The sequence below is a fragment of the Python bivittatus genome, unplaced genomic scaffold (genome assembly GCF_059951505.1).
Source record: "Python bivittatus isolate LINGU-HERP-01145 unplaced genomic scaffold, Pbiv_v1 ctg000060_np1212, whole genome shotgun sequence".
In the NCBI taxonomy this organism is placed as follows: Eukaryota; Metazoa; Chordata; class Lepidosauria; order Squamata; family Pythonidae; genus Python; species Python bivittatus.
This window is the reverse complement of record NW_028277044.1, coordinates 13,703,819-13,722,737: the sequence shown is the minus strand read 5'-3', so window position 1 is coordinate 13,722,737 and position 18,919 is coordinate 13,703,819. Positions and strand designations below refer to the sequence as shown.

The window sequence follows — 18,919 nt, the reverse complement described above, 5'->3', positions numbered from 1 at the left end:
GTTTTTCATTATTCTAAAATGGCAAAATTTTTGTTATTCTAAAATGGCAAATTAAAGAAAAAGCACACTTGGCATTAGAATAAAAGTGATTGACAAAAACGTAGGAGTTCTGAATAATGGGCTTGCATTGGATTTGATCAACCTCAGTTCCTAAAGAAGATCAAGGTAATACAAGCAGGTTTTCCTGGGGTGGACTGGATGGGCTCATTCTGAATCTGGACCTCAGTAAATCTTGGTTCCCTTTTGTTTCTCTTGAACTTCAGAACATTGTCGAGAGTGATGGCTGTGCAAACAATACAGCAAAATAGCACAATGACGGGGTATTGATTGATTGATCTTTTTGTATGCCCCTCAATCACTGAAGTAACTCTAGATGACTTATGTGTTAGGGGATATTTCATGAGATGTGCTCATAAAATATTGTTCTAGCAATTTATTTTTATTCCTTAATAATTTACCATTTCTTCTTCTTCTATTCATTTTTTTCTTTCTTCCTTCTTTGTTTCATTCCCAGTATATTTCTGCAATATTTTTTTCTGAAGCACAACTATCTTTTTAAAAATAAATTCACTATTAATTTATCTGTCTAGTTATAATGTATTAATAATTCTGTTGTTCTTTGCTGTGATTCCTTGATCATTTGGTTGTCTGTTTATTTCATAATGTGTGTGCCTAATATTGTTATGTATCTTCTTATAATTTTATGTCAGTGCTACAAAGAGAGTGAACAATTGAGGCAGCAAGCTGAGGGAAATCCATAATTCCACAAATCTGGCAGGTTTCATGAGTTCATAAATGTCTAGTTTGCTTGAAAATTCTATCATATTCTGCTGATCAACAAGAAAGTTATAGTCTTTTTTTTTAAACCACTGCTAGATAATGAGATGACTGAAACTATCAACAATGCTGAATGCTGTACTTCAAGGGTAAATTGTCTTTATTTTATAAAGAGTATTGTTTTAAGGCTTCCCTCATACCAGGCTATGGCCTGCTTCATTATTTAGCAGGAATATATGAAAAGACTGTACATGCTGCCTCTCCTTATCCCTTTCGTATGTGTTAGTCATGTTCTACCAGCCGACTAATGATTGGAGCCAATCATACCAAAATGTAGGGACCCAAATCTGCCTGACCATGGAAAGAGACATACATGTGTACATCTGAGTGTTCCCTTGAGACTGACATCAACTGGGAATTACCAGGTTCAGGGATGTCTACATGGTACAGTCAAAACAAGTCAGGGTGGCAGTCCTGCTGGGTTGGTTGAAACTCCACCTGCTTTTTATGCGCATTGCTTCTTATGTTTCTATCTGCACACAGTCATTGTGCTTTCTGACCCTACCAACTGAATCTAGAACCTGTGAATAAAAACCTGGGCAAATCTATGAAAAATCAGTAATTGTGAGCTGTAATAATTAAGCAAAAACTCTGGTATGAATATCAGTTACTGAGCAGAAAGGGAAGATGGATGAACGTTGCAATCGAACACATCAAAAAGCACCAGGATGGGGAAGGCTAGAATAGTTCAAAATAGCACATTCAAACTGAAAATGCACAAGCAATAAGATCACAATTATGACAATTCTGTTCTCATGCTAATATTATCAGGTACATTAAGGAAATCCAATTTTTCTTTAGATGATACTGAAATAAATACTATATGATCAGCAGTGACAATACATTTCAATAAGAATTTCACGTAGCAGAAATAAAACATATGAAAAAGCCCTACACTGAGAAGGTGGCAACTGTAGGGTAAGCAAACTATTTGCTTGCGGGATTTCTAAATCATTTAGCATTTTGCTTTGTTTGCTACTATTTGCCGTGGTGGAGTCCAATTTAACAGCAACAGTTCATTCCATATTTGTATTTTATCTACAGGGTAAACATAAAATTGAAAGCACTGAAAACAAGCAAGAGAATATAAAACTATGTTTCGGAGCCTGTATAATTTAAGAAAGACTATTCCAAAAATAGAAGTAGAACTTTCACTTAGACTTCTACATGTAAATAGTAAAAAATGATAGCAACATTTAACCTTTCATTAAGCAGTTAATATTGCAATTCTAGTGACAATGTTTTCCCTTCAAAGTATAATGACTAAAAATCCAAGGGAAAGTAATGGTCACAAACCACAGTTTAGGAATATTGTTGTTGTTTGAATGGTCACCTAGCAACTTTGCTACTATCTGTTGCCACTGCAAATAAACAGAAGATAACTGTAGAAATTAACTTTTACTGACACAAAACTAGAACAGATAAAATGCAATACATTTAAATAGAGCAAAGTTTCTAGGAAATTGTCCCTGAAAGCTTCAGGCTACTGAATTTTTAGCCTTTATTCTTTTGTGTCCTTCTTTAACTTACTGTGTGATTGAGAAAAGTCACACGGGGAGGGGGGACTTACTCTATATTGCTCCTTTATAATTCCTAGTAGAAGAAACGTACCTAGAAAAATGCTTAAATTGCTGTTATTTAGGAAATGCTAGGAAAGAGTAGTGCTAGGAAAGGAAATGCTAGGAAAGAGTAATGCTAGAAAAATGCTTAAATTGCTGTTATTTAGGAAATGCTAGGAAAGGAAATGCTAGGAAAGGGTAATCATAAATTAATAAAAGAAATTATAGCAGATAATCATCTTTTCCCAGACTCCGTTTAAAGGTACATTCTACCTTATTCTAATTATTGGGCAGCTGAAGTATTTCAGAGTATAAAACATCTTTTCAACCATTAAAATCTATCTTTTTTTGCATGTACAGTTGTGTTGGTTTTCATTTAATTCTTTATATTCTGCTGTTTCAAATAAAAGCGAGCTTAAAGCAGCTTTTCTAAATATGAAATATAAAACCAAATCACAACTCCAAACTTCAGCTCATTGTTTGATACAATCTTTCAGTGGTTCTTGGCTCTTCATTGGCTTCTGTAGAAGGGTGCTGCACATGGAAAGACCAACAAGTATGTTCGTGAGCAGCCTTCGTGGGAGGGACAGAATTTAAGAAAATAGGAGAAGTCACAGGATTATGCAACGATTAGGCTGGCACACGGACACTATATATATTTCAGCCCACCCCACTCGGTCCAGCAGAAGGGGCAGGTTGCAGACCCCACCGGTCAAGGAATTTCGATTGGTGGGGTCTAGGCAGAGGGCCTTTTCTGCTGTGGCTCCCGCCTTATGGAACATCTTGCCTCCTGAGGTCCGGTGTGCCCCCTCCCTCATGGCCTTCAGAAAAGGGGTTAAATCCTGGCTCTGCCAGAAGGCCTGGTGGCCGGATGGGGGCTCACATCTGTGGAGATGGCTGGTGGGGTGATGGGTTTGGTTCCCCCCCAGCATCTTGAAGGTTTTAGGGCTAAAATTTACAGGGGGGGGGGTTACGACATTCTTAATGTATGTTTCTATTTTAATTATTCATGGATTTTAGCCATTGTTGGAGGGATTGGTGTTTTTTCCGTTTTTGTGAGCCGCCCAGAGTCACCCATTGGGGGAGGTGGGCAGCATACAGGTTTAACAATAAATAAATAAATAAATAAATAAATAAATAAATAAATAAATGATCCGGATTTTTATACATGGGCATTGGAATAGAAAGCTAGCAATCCCAGCTACAGGAATGTTATAAGCATATACTGAAATTCAAATTCAAAGAACACAAAGAATTCTTTACAGATTTTTCCACTGAAGGCTAAAAGATATAGCATTAAGCCCAATACATTATGGAGCAGGACTTTACAGAATTTCATCTCCCACCACCAATTTACCTTGTATCCATAGGTATGCAGACTATAACACATGCATAGGACCACAATCAGAGTGGAGGACATTCTAAACTTTTAACCAATGCAAATAAAATGAACTGCTGTATCATAATCAATGTATACAAATTTGTTATTAAAGAGCAGATTTATACAGTCTTGAGAAATGGTATGGCTTGACATATTCGGGATTGGGATCTTGAATATGAAATGCAATGCCATTTATTGACATGTTTATAAGCAACAGTTTATAACCCTCTCTTTTAATCATAGATTTGAATGTTCAAGGAATTAAAGTATAGTATATTTATGGTGTGGGGAGATGGGCGGGGACAAGTCAAATAAATAAATAAATAAATAAATGTGTTATGTTTCCTAGGAGATCAAAGTACCCATGCTGTATTGTTTAAAGTAATTTTATTAAGCATTACAGTTAAAAAGATAAAAACTGATATAAATATAAAAGAAGGAATAGAAGAAATAGAAAGTGCAGAAAGTAAAAAAAGAAAAACAGAAAAGAAAAAAAGGATATAGTAAATAAAAGAAATATATAAAGAAATGACTTCTCCCTTCATCATAACAAATTTAAACAATTTCAGTAACTTATCACCCTCCCTTAAAATAGAACAAATGATCTCTTCTTCCCATATCCCATCTCTTATCTATGAACAAATCCTTAAAACCTTGTTGTTCAGTCCTGATCAACAAAAGTCCATTAAGGGTTACAAGAGATAACATATCTATTTTAACCTTTATCAAATAAATCAAATTTAAATTCCTTTATTTTACTTTTAACAAACTTGATCTTTAATCCCTTCAAATAATGTTCTAGAACTTGATTTTTCTTTTCTTTTTTTAATCCCTTCTCACAAGATTCTTCAAAACTTTAACAAGTCTCTTTTGTAAATCTATTATAGGAAACTTATCCAGATCACTCTTTTGGTTTGTTATTTGTATATCCCTTTTAATTATTAAGACATCAGCCAGCTTCATTTGTATATCCAGTGTACCATTTTTTTCCATATCATTCTTGAAGCTTGTCATTTTTAAATCCACTTTCAGATCAGTCTCAGTCTTGTCCAGTGAAACTTGTTCCTCTTCCTTAACATCTTTTAAGGATGGTCTGTCTATAATGGCAGACAAATGTCTAGATCCATTGTTCACAAATATCTTTCAATATGTCCAATGCTAAAGTATTTTGCTCCATTCAATATAAGCAAGTCAAATTTAGGTGTTCTTCTCCTTTAATTGTAATCTTTAGTTCTTTAGTTTCTAGTTCCCTCTAGTGTCCAATCTTCAAAGTCCCATCCTATCATGTTTTATTTTTTTAAGAATTCAAAACAGCAGCATTTTCCCATGGGAAGAATTCTTATAATTAATTTCAAAATCTTATTTCAAATCTATATGGACCCTTAGTCCATTGGTAACTTTCCAAAATCAATGTTCTAATCACCCTTTTGCTGTGATTAAGTCCTTAAGCCCGTATTTAAAATTTATTTTGTGAAGGATCGAAGGAGACTCACCCAGTGCTGTAAAAAAAAAAACAAGAAAAAAAACTTGTTGTTCTGAAGGTTCTTAATAACTGGAAAGCAGTTAACAAGCAATTTCTAAAGGTGTTTAGAAAAGGAAGTATGTGAACCCTGTGTCCATAAAGGTGCTGACCACGGTTTGGGCTAAAATGGCATTCCCTCATCTCCCAGAGCTCTAAACCCACTAGAGACTGCTGTCTTGCAGTTTCCCCGTGAGGAGCAACTGTCTGGAGCACTTGTGGGCATTTCGTTCTGCTGCAGTCATCTTCAGTTCGCCATTTCTTTCCTGGAAGTCCCATGCTATATTTTTTTAAATCTGTTTTAGCCTAGACTTGATCTTACTTGCAGGTAACTAGCACCACCTTCTGTGAATACTTGTGACTTAACTTTACACTGTTACAGGCAGAGGTAATTGTTTTACCGCTCAATGGTATTTATTGTGTTATGCTTCCCCTTTAAGGTTTAAATATTTTCCATGCTCACTGATAGATTGTGGATTTTAGATTTATTCATTCAAGGAATGATTTTCAGGGTTAAGGTGCAGAAAGGGCAGATGCCTAAACCATGGGGGTTTATTGGAGGCACCAGAAGGCAGGAATTGGGTTTTTTTCTTCTCAGCTGTGGCCATATAGAGTCCCAGCTGCTTCATTTCTTTACTTTCCACTCAGATATTTCCCAGCTAGCTTCATGCTATGTTTTAAGGTAGCTTGGTTTACAGCCCTCTTCAACTGGAGAAATAGTAGTGGAGATGTGAGGTTTCAGAAAGGCTGGTCTGATTTGGAATATTTGCTGGAGAGGGTCCCTCCCTCACTACCATCAGAGCACTTTGGCCATCAAACTCAGAGCCTTTTTGGAATCTTCTATCATATTGGCAGGATACTAGATGCCAGGAACCCATGGAATACATGAAGAGCCTTAGGAAGTACATTTCCCAGAATTTCTAATGCCCAGAAATGTTGGGAAGCAGAGCAGCTACAGCTTGTCTGCCAGAAACAACAGGTAAATATTGTTCTAAGGATTTGTCTTTCACAAATCCTTGGCTGCTATTAGACCAAAGCTGGATTGCACCGTGAGAACCTTGTAGAAATATTTCTTTGTTGCAGCTACTAATTTAATAGAGAGAAGGATTATGGGGCACGTTGCTCTGGTCCTGTGGATCCTTAAAAGACATGGGTTATTTTCTGATGAAGGGGTTTTTAATCAAGGTAGTTACTCATCACTATTAGAAAACAAATTAGCAAGAGTGATAGAGAGAGCCTATTGCCAGTCCACTCTTTGAAAGTGAAAAAAAAAGTGGGGGTGGGGTGGGAGGACAATGTGGAAATAGCATATTTCCTCTAAACTGGAACATTCTGTTTCTTTCTCTGCCTCTAATTTGGCTCCCAGAAAAATCTCCCAGCTTTCTTCATTTTGCAAACGACTTGCATGCCTATATTAAAGAGAACTTTATTGATGCAAACCACTTTAATCATTTTGGCAAGTTGGCAAAAGTTGCAGTTTGTTTGGAGGGTTAGCTAATGGCTCTTAATAACTGCTTTTCTGAGTGGCTGAGTAATACCTGGAATAGAAATATCTCTTCTCCTTTTCCCTGCCTCTCCCCTACGGCTGGTGTTATAATTCAGATTCCTGCGAGGGAAACAAAGGACAGTGCAATTTGAATTTGACACAGATGGAGGCAGGCAGAGAGTGCTTCCAGACAGAGGGCACCCAGTGCTATCAATCGCAAGGCATTGCACAAGCTATTCCATCTTTTCCTTCATAATGGATTTTTTTGGCGATAAGAAAAAAGCCTAAAGAAGTGGCAGACAAACACAAGAAGGTTACAGATGGAAAGCAAGGGCTTAGCTTGGCTTCTCAGTAAAATTCTGTCAATGAAGTAATTCCACAATAAAAGCACTCCCCGAAAGCTTGGTCTGGGGCATCTCTCTCTCTCAGTAGCCTGATAAGAAGCAGCAGCGTTTGGCTGTTGGAACGTTGATAAGCTGTGCTCCATCTACGCTCAGTCAGTATATTGGTAGAAAGTGCAAGTATTGTAAATTGCCAGGGATCTCCTTCCAAAGAATATGAACGAGTGCTAGGCATGTTACACTCTAAGTCTTGGAATTAATAGGCCAAAGGCAGACTGAGCCATGACAGAAGGTATGGAATATCACTGTCTGGAAAAGGAAGAAAGTGATGTGCCTCATTTTACTGAAAAGCTCTTAAGAGTGTGATACTGTGTGTTATATGACAGGAATAATTCTAGTGGTGCTGCTTTGGGTTGTCAATAAATCTGATTCTTTTCTTTTCCCTCCCCCGCCCTTTTTTTCCCTTCTCCCTTAGACTGTCTACAAAGCCTGGCTCTGTTCCCAGTATTTTGAAGTCACACAGTCTCATTGCAACCACACAATTCCTTGCAAGCAATACTGTTTGGAGGTTCAGACAAGGTGTCCATTTATATTACCAGACAATGATGATGTCATCTATGGAGGATTATCCAGTTTCATCTGTACAGGTATGGCAGATTTCAGCAGCTGTTTCTAAGACCCCTTTCTGGAGCTATTCTCTGTAGCCTGAGAGCAACATATGATTAAGAATTCCTTTCCACTTTCCACTCAAGACCTCCTTCTCCATTATATATCCCACAAGAATGATGTTGTTGCCCTGTAATCCTCAGGAGCTTTCACTTTTGTCTTCTCTCTTTCCCACTTTCCCTCCTCCTCATTTCTGCTTATGCATGACTCATCTGCCTTAGACACCAATTTACTTTATTTGTTCTCTTTTTATATCAGTTCCGGGAGATAATTCTGCTCGCATGTTCTCATGTACTTCCTATTTACGTTACCTGTGCAGATCCCTCAGCTTGGACAATATGTTTTTTTTTTTTTTAAGAGCCTGTTAAAATAAAGCTTCCTGTGCTATTGATGGAGGCTAAGATGTAAAACTCAATGTGCAGAATGAAAAAGTAAGATTCACTTTCAAAACAGGTACCTTTTGGAGAATCATCATGCCCTCTTTGCATCCGCTGTCTCCCAATGCTGGGATCGCCTCTGCTTGCAACTGTGACTTACCAACACCACTAGAGAATCTGAGCTATAAATTGCACGCTGTGTACCTGTGTGTAAACTTGTCCAACTGTATTCCTAGAGCTTGCAAAAATGACGACAAACTGAACTATTGAAAGAATAAAGGGCTATACTCAAACATAGAGCCAGTTTGGTGTAGTGGCTAAGGCATCAAGCTGGAAACCGGGAGACTGTGAGTTCTGGTCCTGCCTTAGGCACAAAGCCAGCTGGGTGACCTTGGGCCAGACACTCACTCTCAGCCCTAGGAAGGAAGCAATGGCAAACCACTTTTGAAAAACCTTGCCAAGAAAACTGCGGGGACTACTCCAGGTAGTCACCGAGAGTCAACACTGACTTGAAGGCACACACATGCACAAACGCACACACACACTTGAATATGGGCAACAGAAATTCTAGGTTTTTTAATACTGCTGGGAGAATAATTAATTATTGAATATGAAGCATCCATTCTCATTCTTGCTTTTGACATGACTATTAACTTTGATATATGCCTACAATATGACAAATTAAATATGATAAATATGCAGTGCAAATAAATTCTTCACTTTTAAAGATCTACTATTAGGATTTTTTTTTTAAAGTAGGGAATTTTATATGCCTGTACTGAGTTCTGGGACTTCATAAAAATCCTTTGGAATTAACAGGAATATTAAACATTTTGTAGCATGGGTGCCATTCTTCTTCCTTCTGGTCTGCCTGGGGAAACAAGGGAATTAAAGCTAGTGTAGTGTTTGTCAATCAAAGCATTCAAGCCTCACTAACAAAAGGGTCCAAAATTTTCACCCTGGGTACTGTGGAGCTGTGCAGGGGAGGTTCATATAAACGTTCAGAAGTCTAGGAGGCTTAGCTCATCGGCATCCACGGGAAGACAAGGGGATCAATGCTGATTCATGTGTACTGATTAAATCACACCATTTCCACAACTTATGAATTTGCATCATATGTCCTGGCACAAGTACATAATCTCAGAATTTTTGTGGTTATGTCACCCACACTACACAAACGTGTAATATTTTGGCATCATCATGGTTTGCTGACTGGGCGACTGAACAGGTGATATTAAGAGACAGGCTGTGTATTTTGAGTAACAACCATAAATTAGTCTCTCCAAATCTAACACCATCTAGATTTATGGGAATACAAACTCCATGATCCCCAATGCTATGACACTTGGCTGGCTTAGAAGATGGGAATTTCACCTAATGCACCTGGAAAATACACTTTGGGAAATGCTGGCCTAGATGCTAAATGATAAATGGTTGATTTATGAGCAGAATAATGTTATTAAACAATCGTATGAACATGTACTAACACACACGCATGTTTGTTTATTGGCTGGTACTAAATTAATAGAAATCCCAGTCAATCAATACATGCCAAAGTAGGCATATGCTGTGAAATAATGCAAAGTAGAAGAAAGAATAGAAATCCACAGATGAAGAAAGTGCCTCAGTGTTCAGAATTATGCATTTGCATTCTGTAAAATCCCAACAAGTTTATTTTTATAGTAACTCACAATCCCAAAATCATGAATCATATAACTTGATGGAAGGCAAACTTCATGATCAGAACATGGGTGACTCTTTATCAGGAACCACTACTTTTCTTGCTATTGTTCACACTAGTGTCTTTGAACAGTACAGGAGCTTCTCTACTAATAATATCATAGGGTAGAAATAAATATAACTTATAATAATGCCCAGATTACTACTGAACTGTCCACTTGTCTTTAGAAACTCTTGTCTCCAATAGTTCTGATTTATGAAAGGCTCTGAAACCTGAATTTGAGCTACTGCTATCACTTTTTCTGAATTTCTGCAGGATTAAAACAACAAAATGTGGAGCTTCTTAAATAAGCCTCAGATTGCTGTAGTGCCTTACTTGGTAGAAAGAAATCTCTCCTCTCTACTTTAAAGTAGCCAAAATCCTAAAGAGGAGGAGATGTGCCTGCTTTTTTGAAACGCAGCCTTTTTTCCTGTTACCATTTCTCATACAGCAAGTCCCTAATAGGATGATAGTGAATGCCATGAATTTGGGCATTAAGGCCCTGCTTTAATTTTTTTTTTTTTAGTCAGGCCTTAAACACACATAGACTGAAAGTTTGTGATATGGAGTTTAATATATGTGGACAAAAAGTATTCCATTGTTTGCAGTATTGAAATAATATGTGATTTAGACTGAACAGACTTTTATTAGGGAGAAAGCTTAACTGCAAGAGCAATATAATTCTACCTGTGGAAAATCTTTGGCATTCAGAGATAATTCAGAAGATCTCAGTAACTACTGGGGGGGGGCTGTCCTGCAGATCATAGGATTGCACCTGAAATGATAATGTTATTGCACCATTGCTAAATTTTAATGAAAAACATGACGTCGACGGGTTTCTGAATTTATCAAGTGTCTTTAACTACATTAGCCAGGAGAATAAAAGCTGGGAAAATGTTTCACACCATCCAGAACTACTCACTAATTTCTATGTAAAAATGTAAACTGAAGGAATGTTTGAGTCTTCTCAAGAGCCTTGTCCTCAGCAGTGTCTTCTCACTAGAAACTCTTCTGCCAGAGAGGAAGCAGTTGCACAATTCTGACAGGTCCTACAAAGGTTGAACGCCTCAGGTGTTGGAGGCCACCATATCTGGGCTGCAGAAGTCTGGATGACCACTAGGTAGCTGCAAGGCAATACAGAAACTTCCCTTTGCTGCCTGTTGGTGGTCATCTGGATTTTTGCAGCCCAGATGTGGTAGTCTTAACTGTTTCTCTGCAATGTTAATACATTCAGTATTCAGCTGATGTAACTGAACAATGAGGAAGGTGACCTGGAGACACTTGATCCTATGCACTTGGAGCCTCTAGAATCCAAAAAGAAGGAGGAGGAGGAGGAGGAGGAGGAGGAGGAGGAGGAGGAGGAGGAGGAGGAGAAGAAGAAGAAGAAGAAGAAGAAGAAGAAGAAGAAGAAGAAGAAGAAGAAGAAGAAGAAGAAGAAGAAGAAGAAGAAGAAGAAGCAGCAGCAACCATAAGCCAAGAGGTGACAGCCTCTTTCCTGAGAAATGTTTGCAGAATCTTGACTTAAATAGACCCAGTACTATGTTTCAAATTAAAGCGGCTTCCTGAATCAAGACAGTAAACAGCAAAACATAGGGGTCACGTGTTCCTTAAAGCCAATCAGCATTATTCAACTTGTAAGACGTACAAAACATTATGGAGATTTCATTTTTATGCTTTAAATACTGGGAACTATGCATGGCTTATCGCAGCTATATTTTGCAGTTTACAACAGGTGACTGGGGACATCTAGTGGAAAACAACAAACATTTCATGTACAATGAATTAGGTTTGAATTGTGACTGAGAAGCCCTCAAGTTGGAACTCAAGGTCTCCAATTGCCACAGTGCTTAAGCAAAGTAATCTGGACTGACCCTATTATAAAAGAACTTTGTAATATGAATCTCTGACTCACCAAACATAAGATCCTTCAAAGTGAAGGTAATTAAAGTTGTTTCGTAATAGTATGGTGAGGCAAGAAAGGAAATCATAAAAATCACAGCATTGGGGAGTGTGTTCAAGGACAACCTTTTTATCTGATTTCACTCTAAATTGTTCCAAGTGCCCATAAATAAGTTTCATAAAGCTTGGTAGATGTTTATGGTTTTGGGGACTATTTCTGAATTTCTTCTCTTCATTCATTTCTGATGGGGAATTTGGGGAGCTGATGTCCAGGATCTCTGGAAGATGCCAGGAAGAGAATATAGGAAGTTTTTTTTACAAGGGCTGTTATATGTAGCCACAAGAGCTAGAGGACACTCTGCAATTAGTTAAGGGAGGCAAACTCTATGGAGAATGATTTATGAACTAATTTTCTTTCACGATAATGACATATTTGGAAGTGGAGCTACAGCTATAGCTTGGGTTCTTCATGACATTTCAGGTACATTTTAGATGCTGCTGAGACTGTTGCTCTCTCTGAAAACCTTCTGTAATGGTTTGGAAATTAAGACATATTTAAGTCCCAAATCTATGGGAAAAAAGACTAATTTTCAAATAATGCTTAGTACAGAACAAAACTCGTTAGATAGGCTCAGATTAACACAGCAGCTTTTGATAAGCATTTGATAATGAGTGGTTGTTGTTATTATTGCCATTAATTAGTATTAGCATTAGCACATGCTGCTTTTCCATTTAGGGTGCCTGGAATGACTTCTAACATAAGAACAGCAATGCAATCATAGCCATATATGCTAAATATTTAAAGTGAGACATTATATCTGACTACTGGGCAGGGTATATGGGTCCATTCAGACATTCCTTACCATCTTTCTTTCTTTTATTTTCTTTTTTTTAAAGACTGTTAATATGCTGCTCTTTTCCTCTCTTGCAGGGCTCTATGACAATTATCCAACCAATGCAGAACCAGAATGCTGTGATGTCAGATGGGGACTCTTATCCGATAACCAATCCAAAGGGACTATAAAAACAAGTGACTCAATGATGTGTCACCGGACATCACTCACAGTTTCATCAGCATCAAGACTGTGTAACAGCAGACTTAAACTGTGTGTTCTTGTATTAATTCTCTTACATACAGTACTCACTGTCTCAGCAGCACAGAACTCAACAGAACTGGGCTTTGGAGGCATCACAAATTTGGAAGATAATTCAACCAGTGAGGAATAAGAGACCTGATCCATCTCCTCCCACAGGCACACAGCAGGCCCATGCATACTGCAGTCAGACCCAAACGATGGGACCTTTTTGCCCTCTGTCCACTCCTCCAAAGGCCTTCTGAGTAAAATTCAATAGATGGGCCACGATCCAAACAAGGACACATCCTATCCAGCTTTTTATTGACTAAAAGGCTGTCTGGTGACTTAAATTTCTCACACCATTTTATACACTGTGTTTTAATGTTTGGAGTTTCTTTTTTTGGTTTGTTTTGCACTTGTTAATACAGGATTTTATTTTTCAGACAGTTTCTCAGAGCTAAACTAAGTCTTTTCACTGTCTTATCTATTTCTAGTCATTGTGTGTGTTCATCAAATAGTTCTGTCTTTTATGTCTTGTCAGTTTCTATTAGAAGAAAGAACTGCTGTGGTTCCATGGCAAAAGATTTTTTTTAAAAAAATAATGAAAACCAGCCCCCCCTCCCAGCCCTCCTCTCCACAAAACCAGTTCTCTTTTTCCCATTATATTTTCCCCCTGCTTCAGTGCCCCAGAGCAAACCATTCCTGCTTGCTTTCCTTCGGTGTAATCACAATGAATGGGTGCGCGGTCCAACGCACCTCTGCCACTGTTACACAAGTCATCTGGCTGGAGAAACCCAAAGTAAGGGGGGGGGGGAGAGAGCACAATAAACGGGTGCTCTCCTTGAAAGTGGGATCTGACAATGAAACTTTAATATAAAGAACTCTATAACAAACTGTTGCTCCAAGACCCATTTTCAAAAAAGTCTAGTCCTTTCTCACTGGTCAGTTGAACAGGAGCAGCCTGATTTAGAGCACCGTGTGTAAAACCAAGCTAAGAGCTGAGCAAGGTGACTAGAGGGGAGGCCTTCACAGTGGTAGTAAAAGTTTGGCATTCATTGTGAATTACGATTTTCATTCCTCTGTTGTCACCTATGTACCACATGGTAATACAATCTATAAAAGCCAAGAGGTTTAAGAAAAAAAGAAAACAACAATGATTTATTTCTGCAACTGTTTGATTCTGAGGATATCTAGAGATGTCACGAAGGGTCTGGGGAACACTAATTTCCAGTCAAGCAGAGGTAATATGGTCATTGCATGTGAGTGTACATACTCTGAGCATAAATATTGGGGTACATCTCTTTTGGAATCACTTGCCCAACCAACCAGATGACTATTTTAAAATGAATGTACACTTGTGTGTTATGCTCATATGATTCTTTCCTGCAGCATGTGAAGTAGTTTCTGCTCATCAAGTGCTCCGCATCCTTCAAGATAGCCTTGGAAGTAAGGTAGGCTGGGGAGGAGTTCAAAAGATGTTAGTGCAGCTGGAAAAAAATACATTTTTCTTTTTTAAGGATTGATAAACTATTTTCATGAGTGTGCAATAAAATTTAAGATGCTGGGCTATGAGTAGTCCAGTATTGTGAGGGATTGATGGGACAGAAAGGATAATCCAATTGCCTTTTTCACTGCTCTTTTTATAGGACTGTATCACCTGCCGAGTGGATGGGATCTTGCTTTTTAAAATGGCTTTTTAGAGTTTACACTAGAATAAATGGAAGGAAAAGTTAATAAGGGCTGTTTTTTTAAAAACAAACAAACAAAAAAACTTTTCATTCCTTCCTGTTCTCTAACTACACTTGGAAAGTGCACTTCGGAGCTGTTTCCTGTGTAGCTGAGAGATGAAGGAAAAAAGATAGAAAATATTCTCTTCCTTCCTGCATTAAAAAAACCTCTTTCCTTGCCCCTTTCAAGAAATGTTTCTGTTCCTCACTGCAGTGTTGATATGCATTTTCATTCATGTTTTATGATTTGTGAAGTTCTGCAAAAAACAAAAACAAACCCCACCACCACCACCACCACCCACCCAGAGAAACAACCCTACTGCTTTAGCAGATTAAACTAATGCATTTGTTAAGATGTACAAGCTCAACTATTTTGCAAGACTTCTTGTTTTGATAGTGTTTTGCTATGACTGAGAATGAGGATCTTAAAATGACCTGTGCAAATACAAAACAAAACAAAAAACGGCACGTAAATGCAGAATTCTTCAGCTTCGGTTTCTTTTCTTACTTTTTACCTCCTTCCCACTGCGTGTGTACACACATAGGTATCTACGTGGCATAAATCACCATCCGTTCTGGGTTGTTTTGTTTTTTTTCCCTGGATGAGCACGTTTTCTGATAAATGTTACGGGAATGCTCTGAAAATAGGCAGGGTGGGGAGAGGGAAAGCTTTATTCAACGATGACATGTAGACTTCAAAGCAAATGGGATCCCTTGCAGCAAGATCTGCACAGAGCCACAGCGCTGGAGGGTTGGAGCGAGAGTCGTACGAGTGAGAAAACCCTCAGGTGTGCTCTTGTTCAACTGACCACTTTTTCTGATCTTAAAATGTAAATGGTCAGTAAACAGTTTGTTATAAACCTTGATCTACCTCTGCTGTACAAAGGCCATTCAGCAACATCCATTTCTGTGGCATTCATGGCATCGTTTTGTTTTACTCATGAATTAAACATTCATTTTTTTTCTCTTCTCCTTCCTTGTGTTTTTACACGATCCCAATTCAGTAGTGTGTTCTGTTCACCCCCCTAGTTAAAATAACGTTTAAAAAAAAGTTGCTGATTCTTCTCAGTGGGATCCTCTTTTGCCTCATAATGATCTACTGCAGAGAATACCGGTCAAAAACTTATTCTCTCTTTTTTTTTTTTTCCCCCCTCTCTGTCTGTCCCCCTTCCCCCCAGTCACTTTTCAGTTGCATTTTTAGGGGGAGAAATCAGCTCTACTGCTTTTTGGCTTCAGGCAGGGACATAGGAGAAAAAGAACTGATGAAAAAATAAAAACAGTGGCAACATTATTCATACGCTTTAAAAAAAAAAAAGCCAAACTGAGTAAAATGAAGTAGGAAGCACAAACCGTTTTACTTAAAAATATAATGAAATGTTTCCTTCCTTTCCAAATGGGTACCTGCAGTTACATTGTCTCTGTCACTACCCCACCCCCAAACTAATTCTTTTACTGATTTTTCTTTTTTCAAAAGGAATATAGTGTTCCTCTGGAGACGGCTGCTGTGATGTATGTTATTGTTTGGGCCCGGATATTTTTACTCCAGCAGCGCGATCTGTCTTTTTTTCTTAGCAGCAGCTAAGAAATCCTGCTTAGAACAAAAGGACTCTTTTTATGAAGTTCAGAGAAACGTAATCATGTATGATGCAAAAACTCATCCCATCCATTTCTCATCCGTAACCGTTTTCTTGGCACATACCTGAGCATGCTTGATATTGTGCATCTATTACTTTTGCCCGAATAAATTTGCATCTTGCCACTGTAACCGCCATCTTGTTCCATTTCTCCTTGTACTGTATGAGTTGACATACATGATGAAGAACTGGCTTCCAACCAGTGATAGTCCAATATTCTAGCACAGTACAATGAAGAAAGAGAATGAAATCTATTTTGAAGTTGTATACAACAGACTTCCCCTCTCTTCCATATGTTTTATTATTTGGTTTTCTGAAACAAGGAAAAATCCAGAGTTTGTGCAATATATTAATACTGCAAAGCCAAATGTCATAGATCATAATCAGAGCTACTATATGTTTTTTTCTTATTGCATCTGAGAATTCATTATACTGACTTTCTGTTCATTAAAGAGAGAGAATACTTTTTTGGGTGTGGGGGGAGGGGCAAATAGAGCTATTGAAGGCTATCCTTCCGTGCACAATTACTCATTTTGTGAAAAAGTGGATTAACATTTGGGAGTTATAAGCAGTGCAGCAGAACATCAAGTTCCAGTGAGAGTGTGGAAGACTGAACAAGGACTGAAAGATTTCCAAGAAGTATCACTCTGTGTAATTCTTTAAAGTATAGAAACAGTTAAAAAAAATAACAGAAGCTGTTCATCGCATATGAGAGATGGCAAATGTAATTGGCCTAAAATTGTGTGGTATAGCCTGATGTAGCTTTATTAGAACAGCAGAGGATAAATACATTTCTTTATTTTTCTCTGTTTTATAAGGAAAATCTCCATTTCTTTCACCCAACCTAGTGAAATGAGTTCAAAGGGTGGAGTTTCAAAATAAGGTCTCTTGAACATTTTTCAAAACAAGTCACATGAATTGATCAAAGAAGCACTGTTTGATCACAGATAATAGGACAAGAATAAATATCAAATAAACAAGGGAAGGTTGTACGCCAGTTAGTATAGTTGCTCCTACAAGCAAAATGACCTATTGGAATGAAGTTAGATGGACAAAACACCCTTAGACATCCTTAGTCAGAATAAAAACTCTGACTTAAGAGTCTTTCACCAAGCTCTTTTCATGCTTGATGAAATTGTAAGCAGAAACTATATGATTGTAATTTTATCCTGACTATATTTAAACAATGGGTTATTCTATTGAAGGACTTGTTGAAAGTAAGAGACAAGATTTAGTGTTTCATAAACCAAACAGAGATGGGGGGTTGGGGTTGTTTTTGAAGTGGAACATGTACATACATACCTGCTATTTATCATACACATATAGTATATTTTAAGCTGCTTGGATTCTCCAAAGCAATGTGTGATTGGAGTTGTTATTCAGAGAGAGAAAGTTCAAAATGCTAAATTCTTTAACATACCTAATGCAGTTTCTTATATCCCAAAATGCTAGTTGAAGTTATGGATTTAATGTAAGTATTAGTATTGACTGAAACATAAGCCCATGGTGAAGCTGTCTTCAGCAGCTATTCCCCCAAAAAACTGATGGCATATTGCTTAAAGAATTATTTATTTGTTAGATTATAACCCATGTTTTTGTTCCGGAGTTCAAGGCAGCAGTTTAAGGTTTCTGTATTTTTTTTTTTAGCATATTATATATGCTTGATTATAAACTCCAAGTTTCAAATGAGCTAGATTCTTTTGGATTAACCTTGTTTTCATTGTATTCTTAATGCACTGAATCTCTAGACTGAGATCATGACTTAATGTCACAGCCAAGTTCAGACCACTACATACATAACTCCACTAAACATTTACAGAAGATTTCCAATGGACACAGCAAATGCAGCAAGTTCCCCAATGTATTTTATGAACATTTGCCACAAGCATCAAGTGCTCAGTAGAATCGTGCAAAGCATTTAGAAGGGCCTTGTGCACTTCACAAAGGCAAAAATGAAACTCCTGTCTTGAAGGGTTACAGCCCTTTGAGGTAGGCAAGGTCAAGACAGGAGGAACTGTGATTTCAGGAATATTCTTTATTATTGTAGAGCAAATTGGCACATCTTGAAAACTGTCTCTCTACCACATTTACTGTATATCAAACAAAACCAAGAAAGGTTTATTTTGAGTTTATTTCTCACACTTTCCTGGGACTGAGTAATCTCTTCTTCTCTCTCAGTGGATCATTGCTCCCGTCCCCCTTCCTGGGTTCAGCTTTACATTCTTCTGAGGGAGTCACACTTTCCAGAGAGGTAGGCACAATTGCTTCAGAGGCCTTTCCAGCTCACCTCTGTATGTATGTGCAGGCATAGCTATGCTTCACCAGCAATCCTAGCAGAAGTGTGGGCTGTGCATGCTCATATAAAAACACCTAGATGATTTAGGAAATCCCTTGAAGCAGCTGCCCCAAACTTTTAAGAGGCTGTGGCTATCTCAGCATTTTGACGATGGGGGGTGCAAAGCTTCTCTTCAAATGCTTTGCACAGTCCTAGGGCTCAGGTTGGTACCATGGAATTATGCTCTTTTCCTCTGAATAACTCTATAAAATAGATTAATCCGAGTCAGTAATGAGAGACATAAGGCTAACCAAGATTACTACCTTCTTGGATGGAGCATTCTCAAGCACAGGCGTTCACAGGAGCAAGAAGGGTGCAAAGAACAACATGGGCATCAAGATGTCATTGGTGCAAATGACATG

At 38.0% G+C, this 18,919-nt stretch overlaps 1 protein-coding gene across 2 annotated transcripts in view; it reads left to right on the top strand.

The window, feature by feature from the left end:
* The window catches only part of NALF1 (NALCN channel auxiliary factor 1), a 438,234-nt gene extending 421,622 nt beyond the window's left edge, over window positions 1-16,612 (top strand). The window contains exons 2-3 of one of the 2 annotated variants that reach the window (XM_088136512.1): window positions 7,599-7,770; window positions 12,717-16,612. In XM_088136512.1, the coding sequence (XP_087992638.1) occupies window positions 7,599-7,770; window positions 12,717-13,012 (468 nt within the window). In that variant the 3' untranslated portion in view covers window positions 13,013-16,612. Of the gene's footprint in view, window positions 1-7,598; window positions 7,771-8,242; window positions 8,712-12,716 lie in introns of those variants that run through there. The other variant, XM_088136513.1, reaches the window with a different exon arrangement.
* Window positions 16,613-18,919: the final 2,307 nt, after the last annotated feature.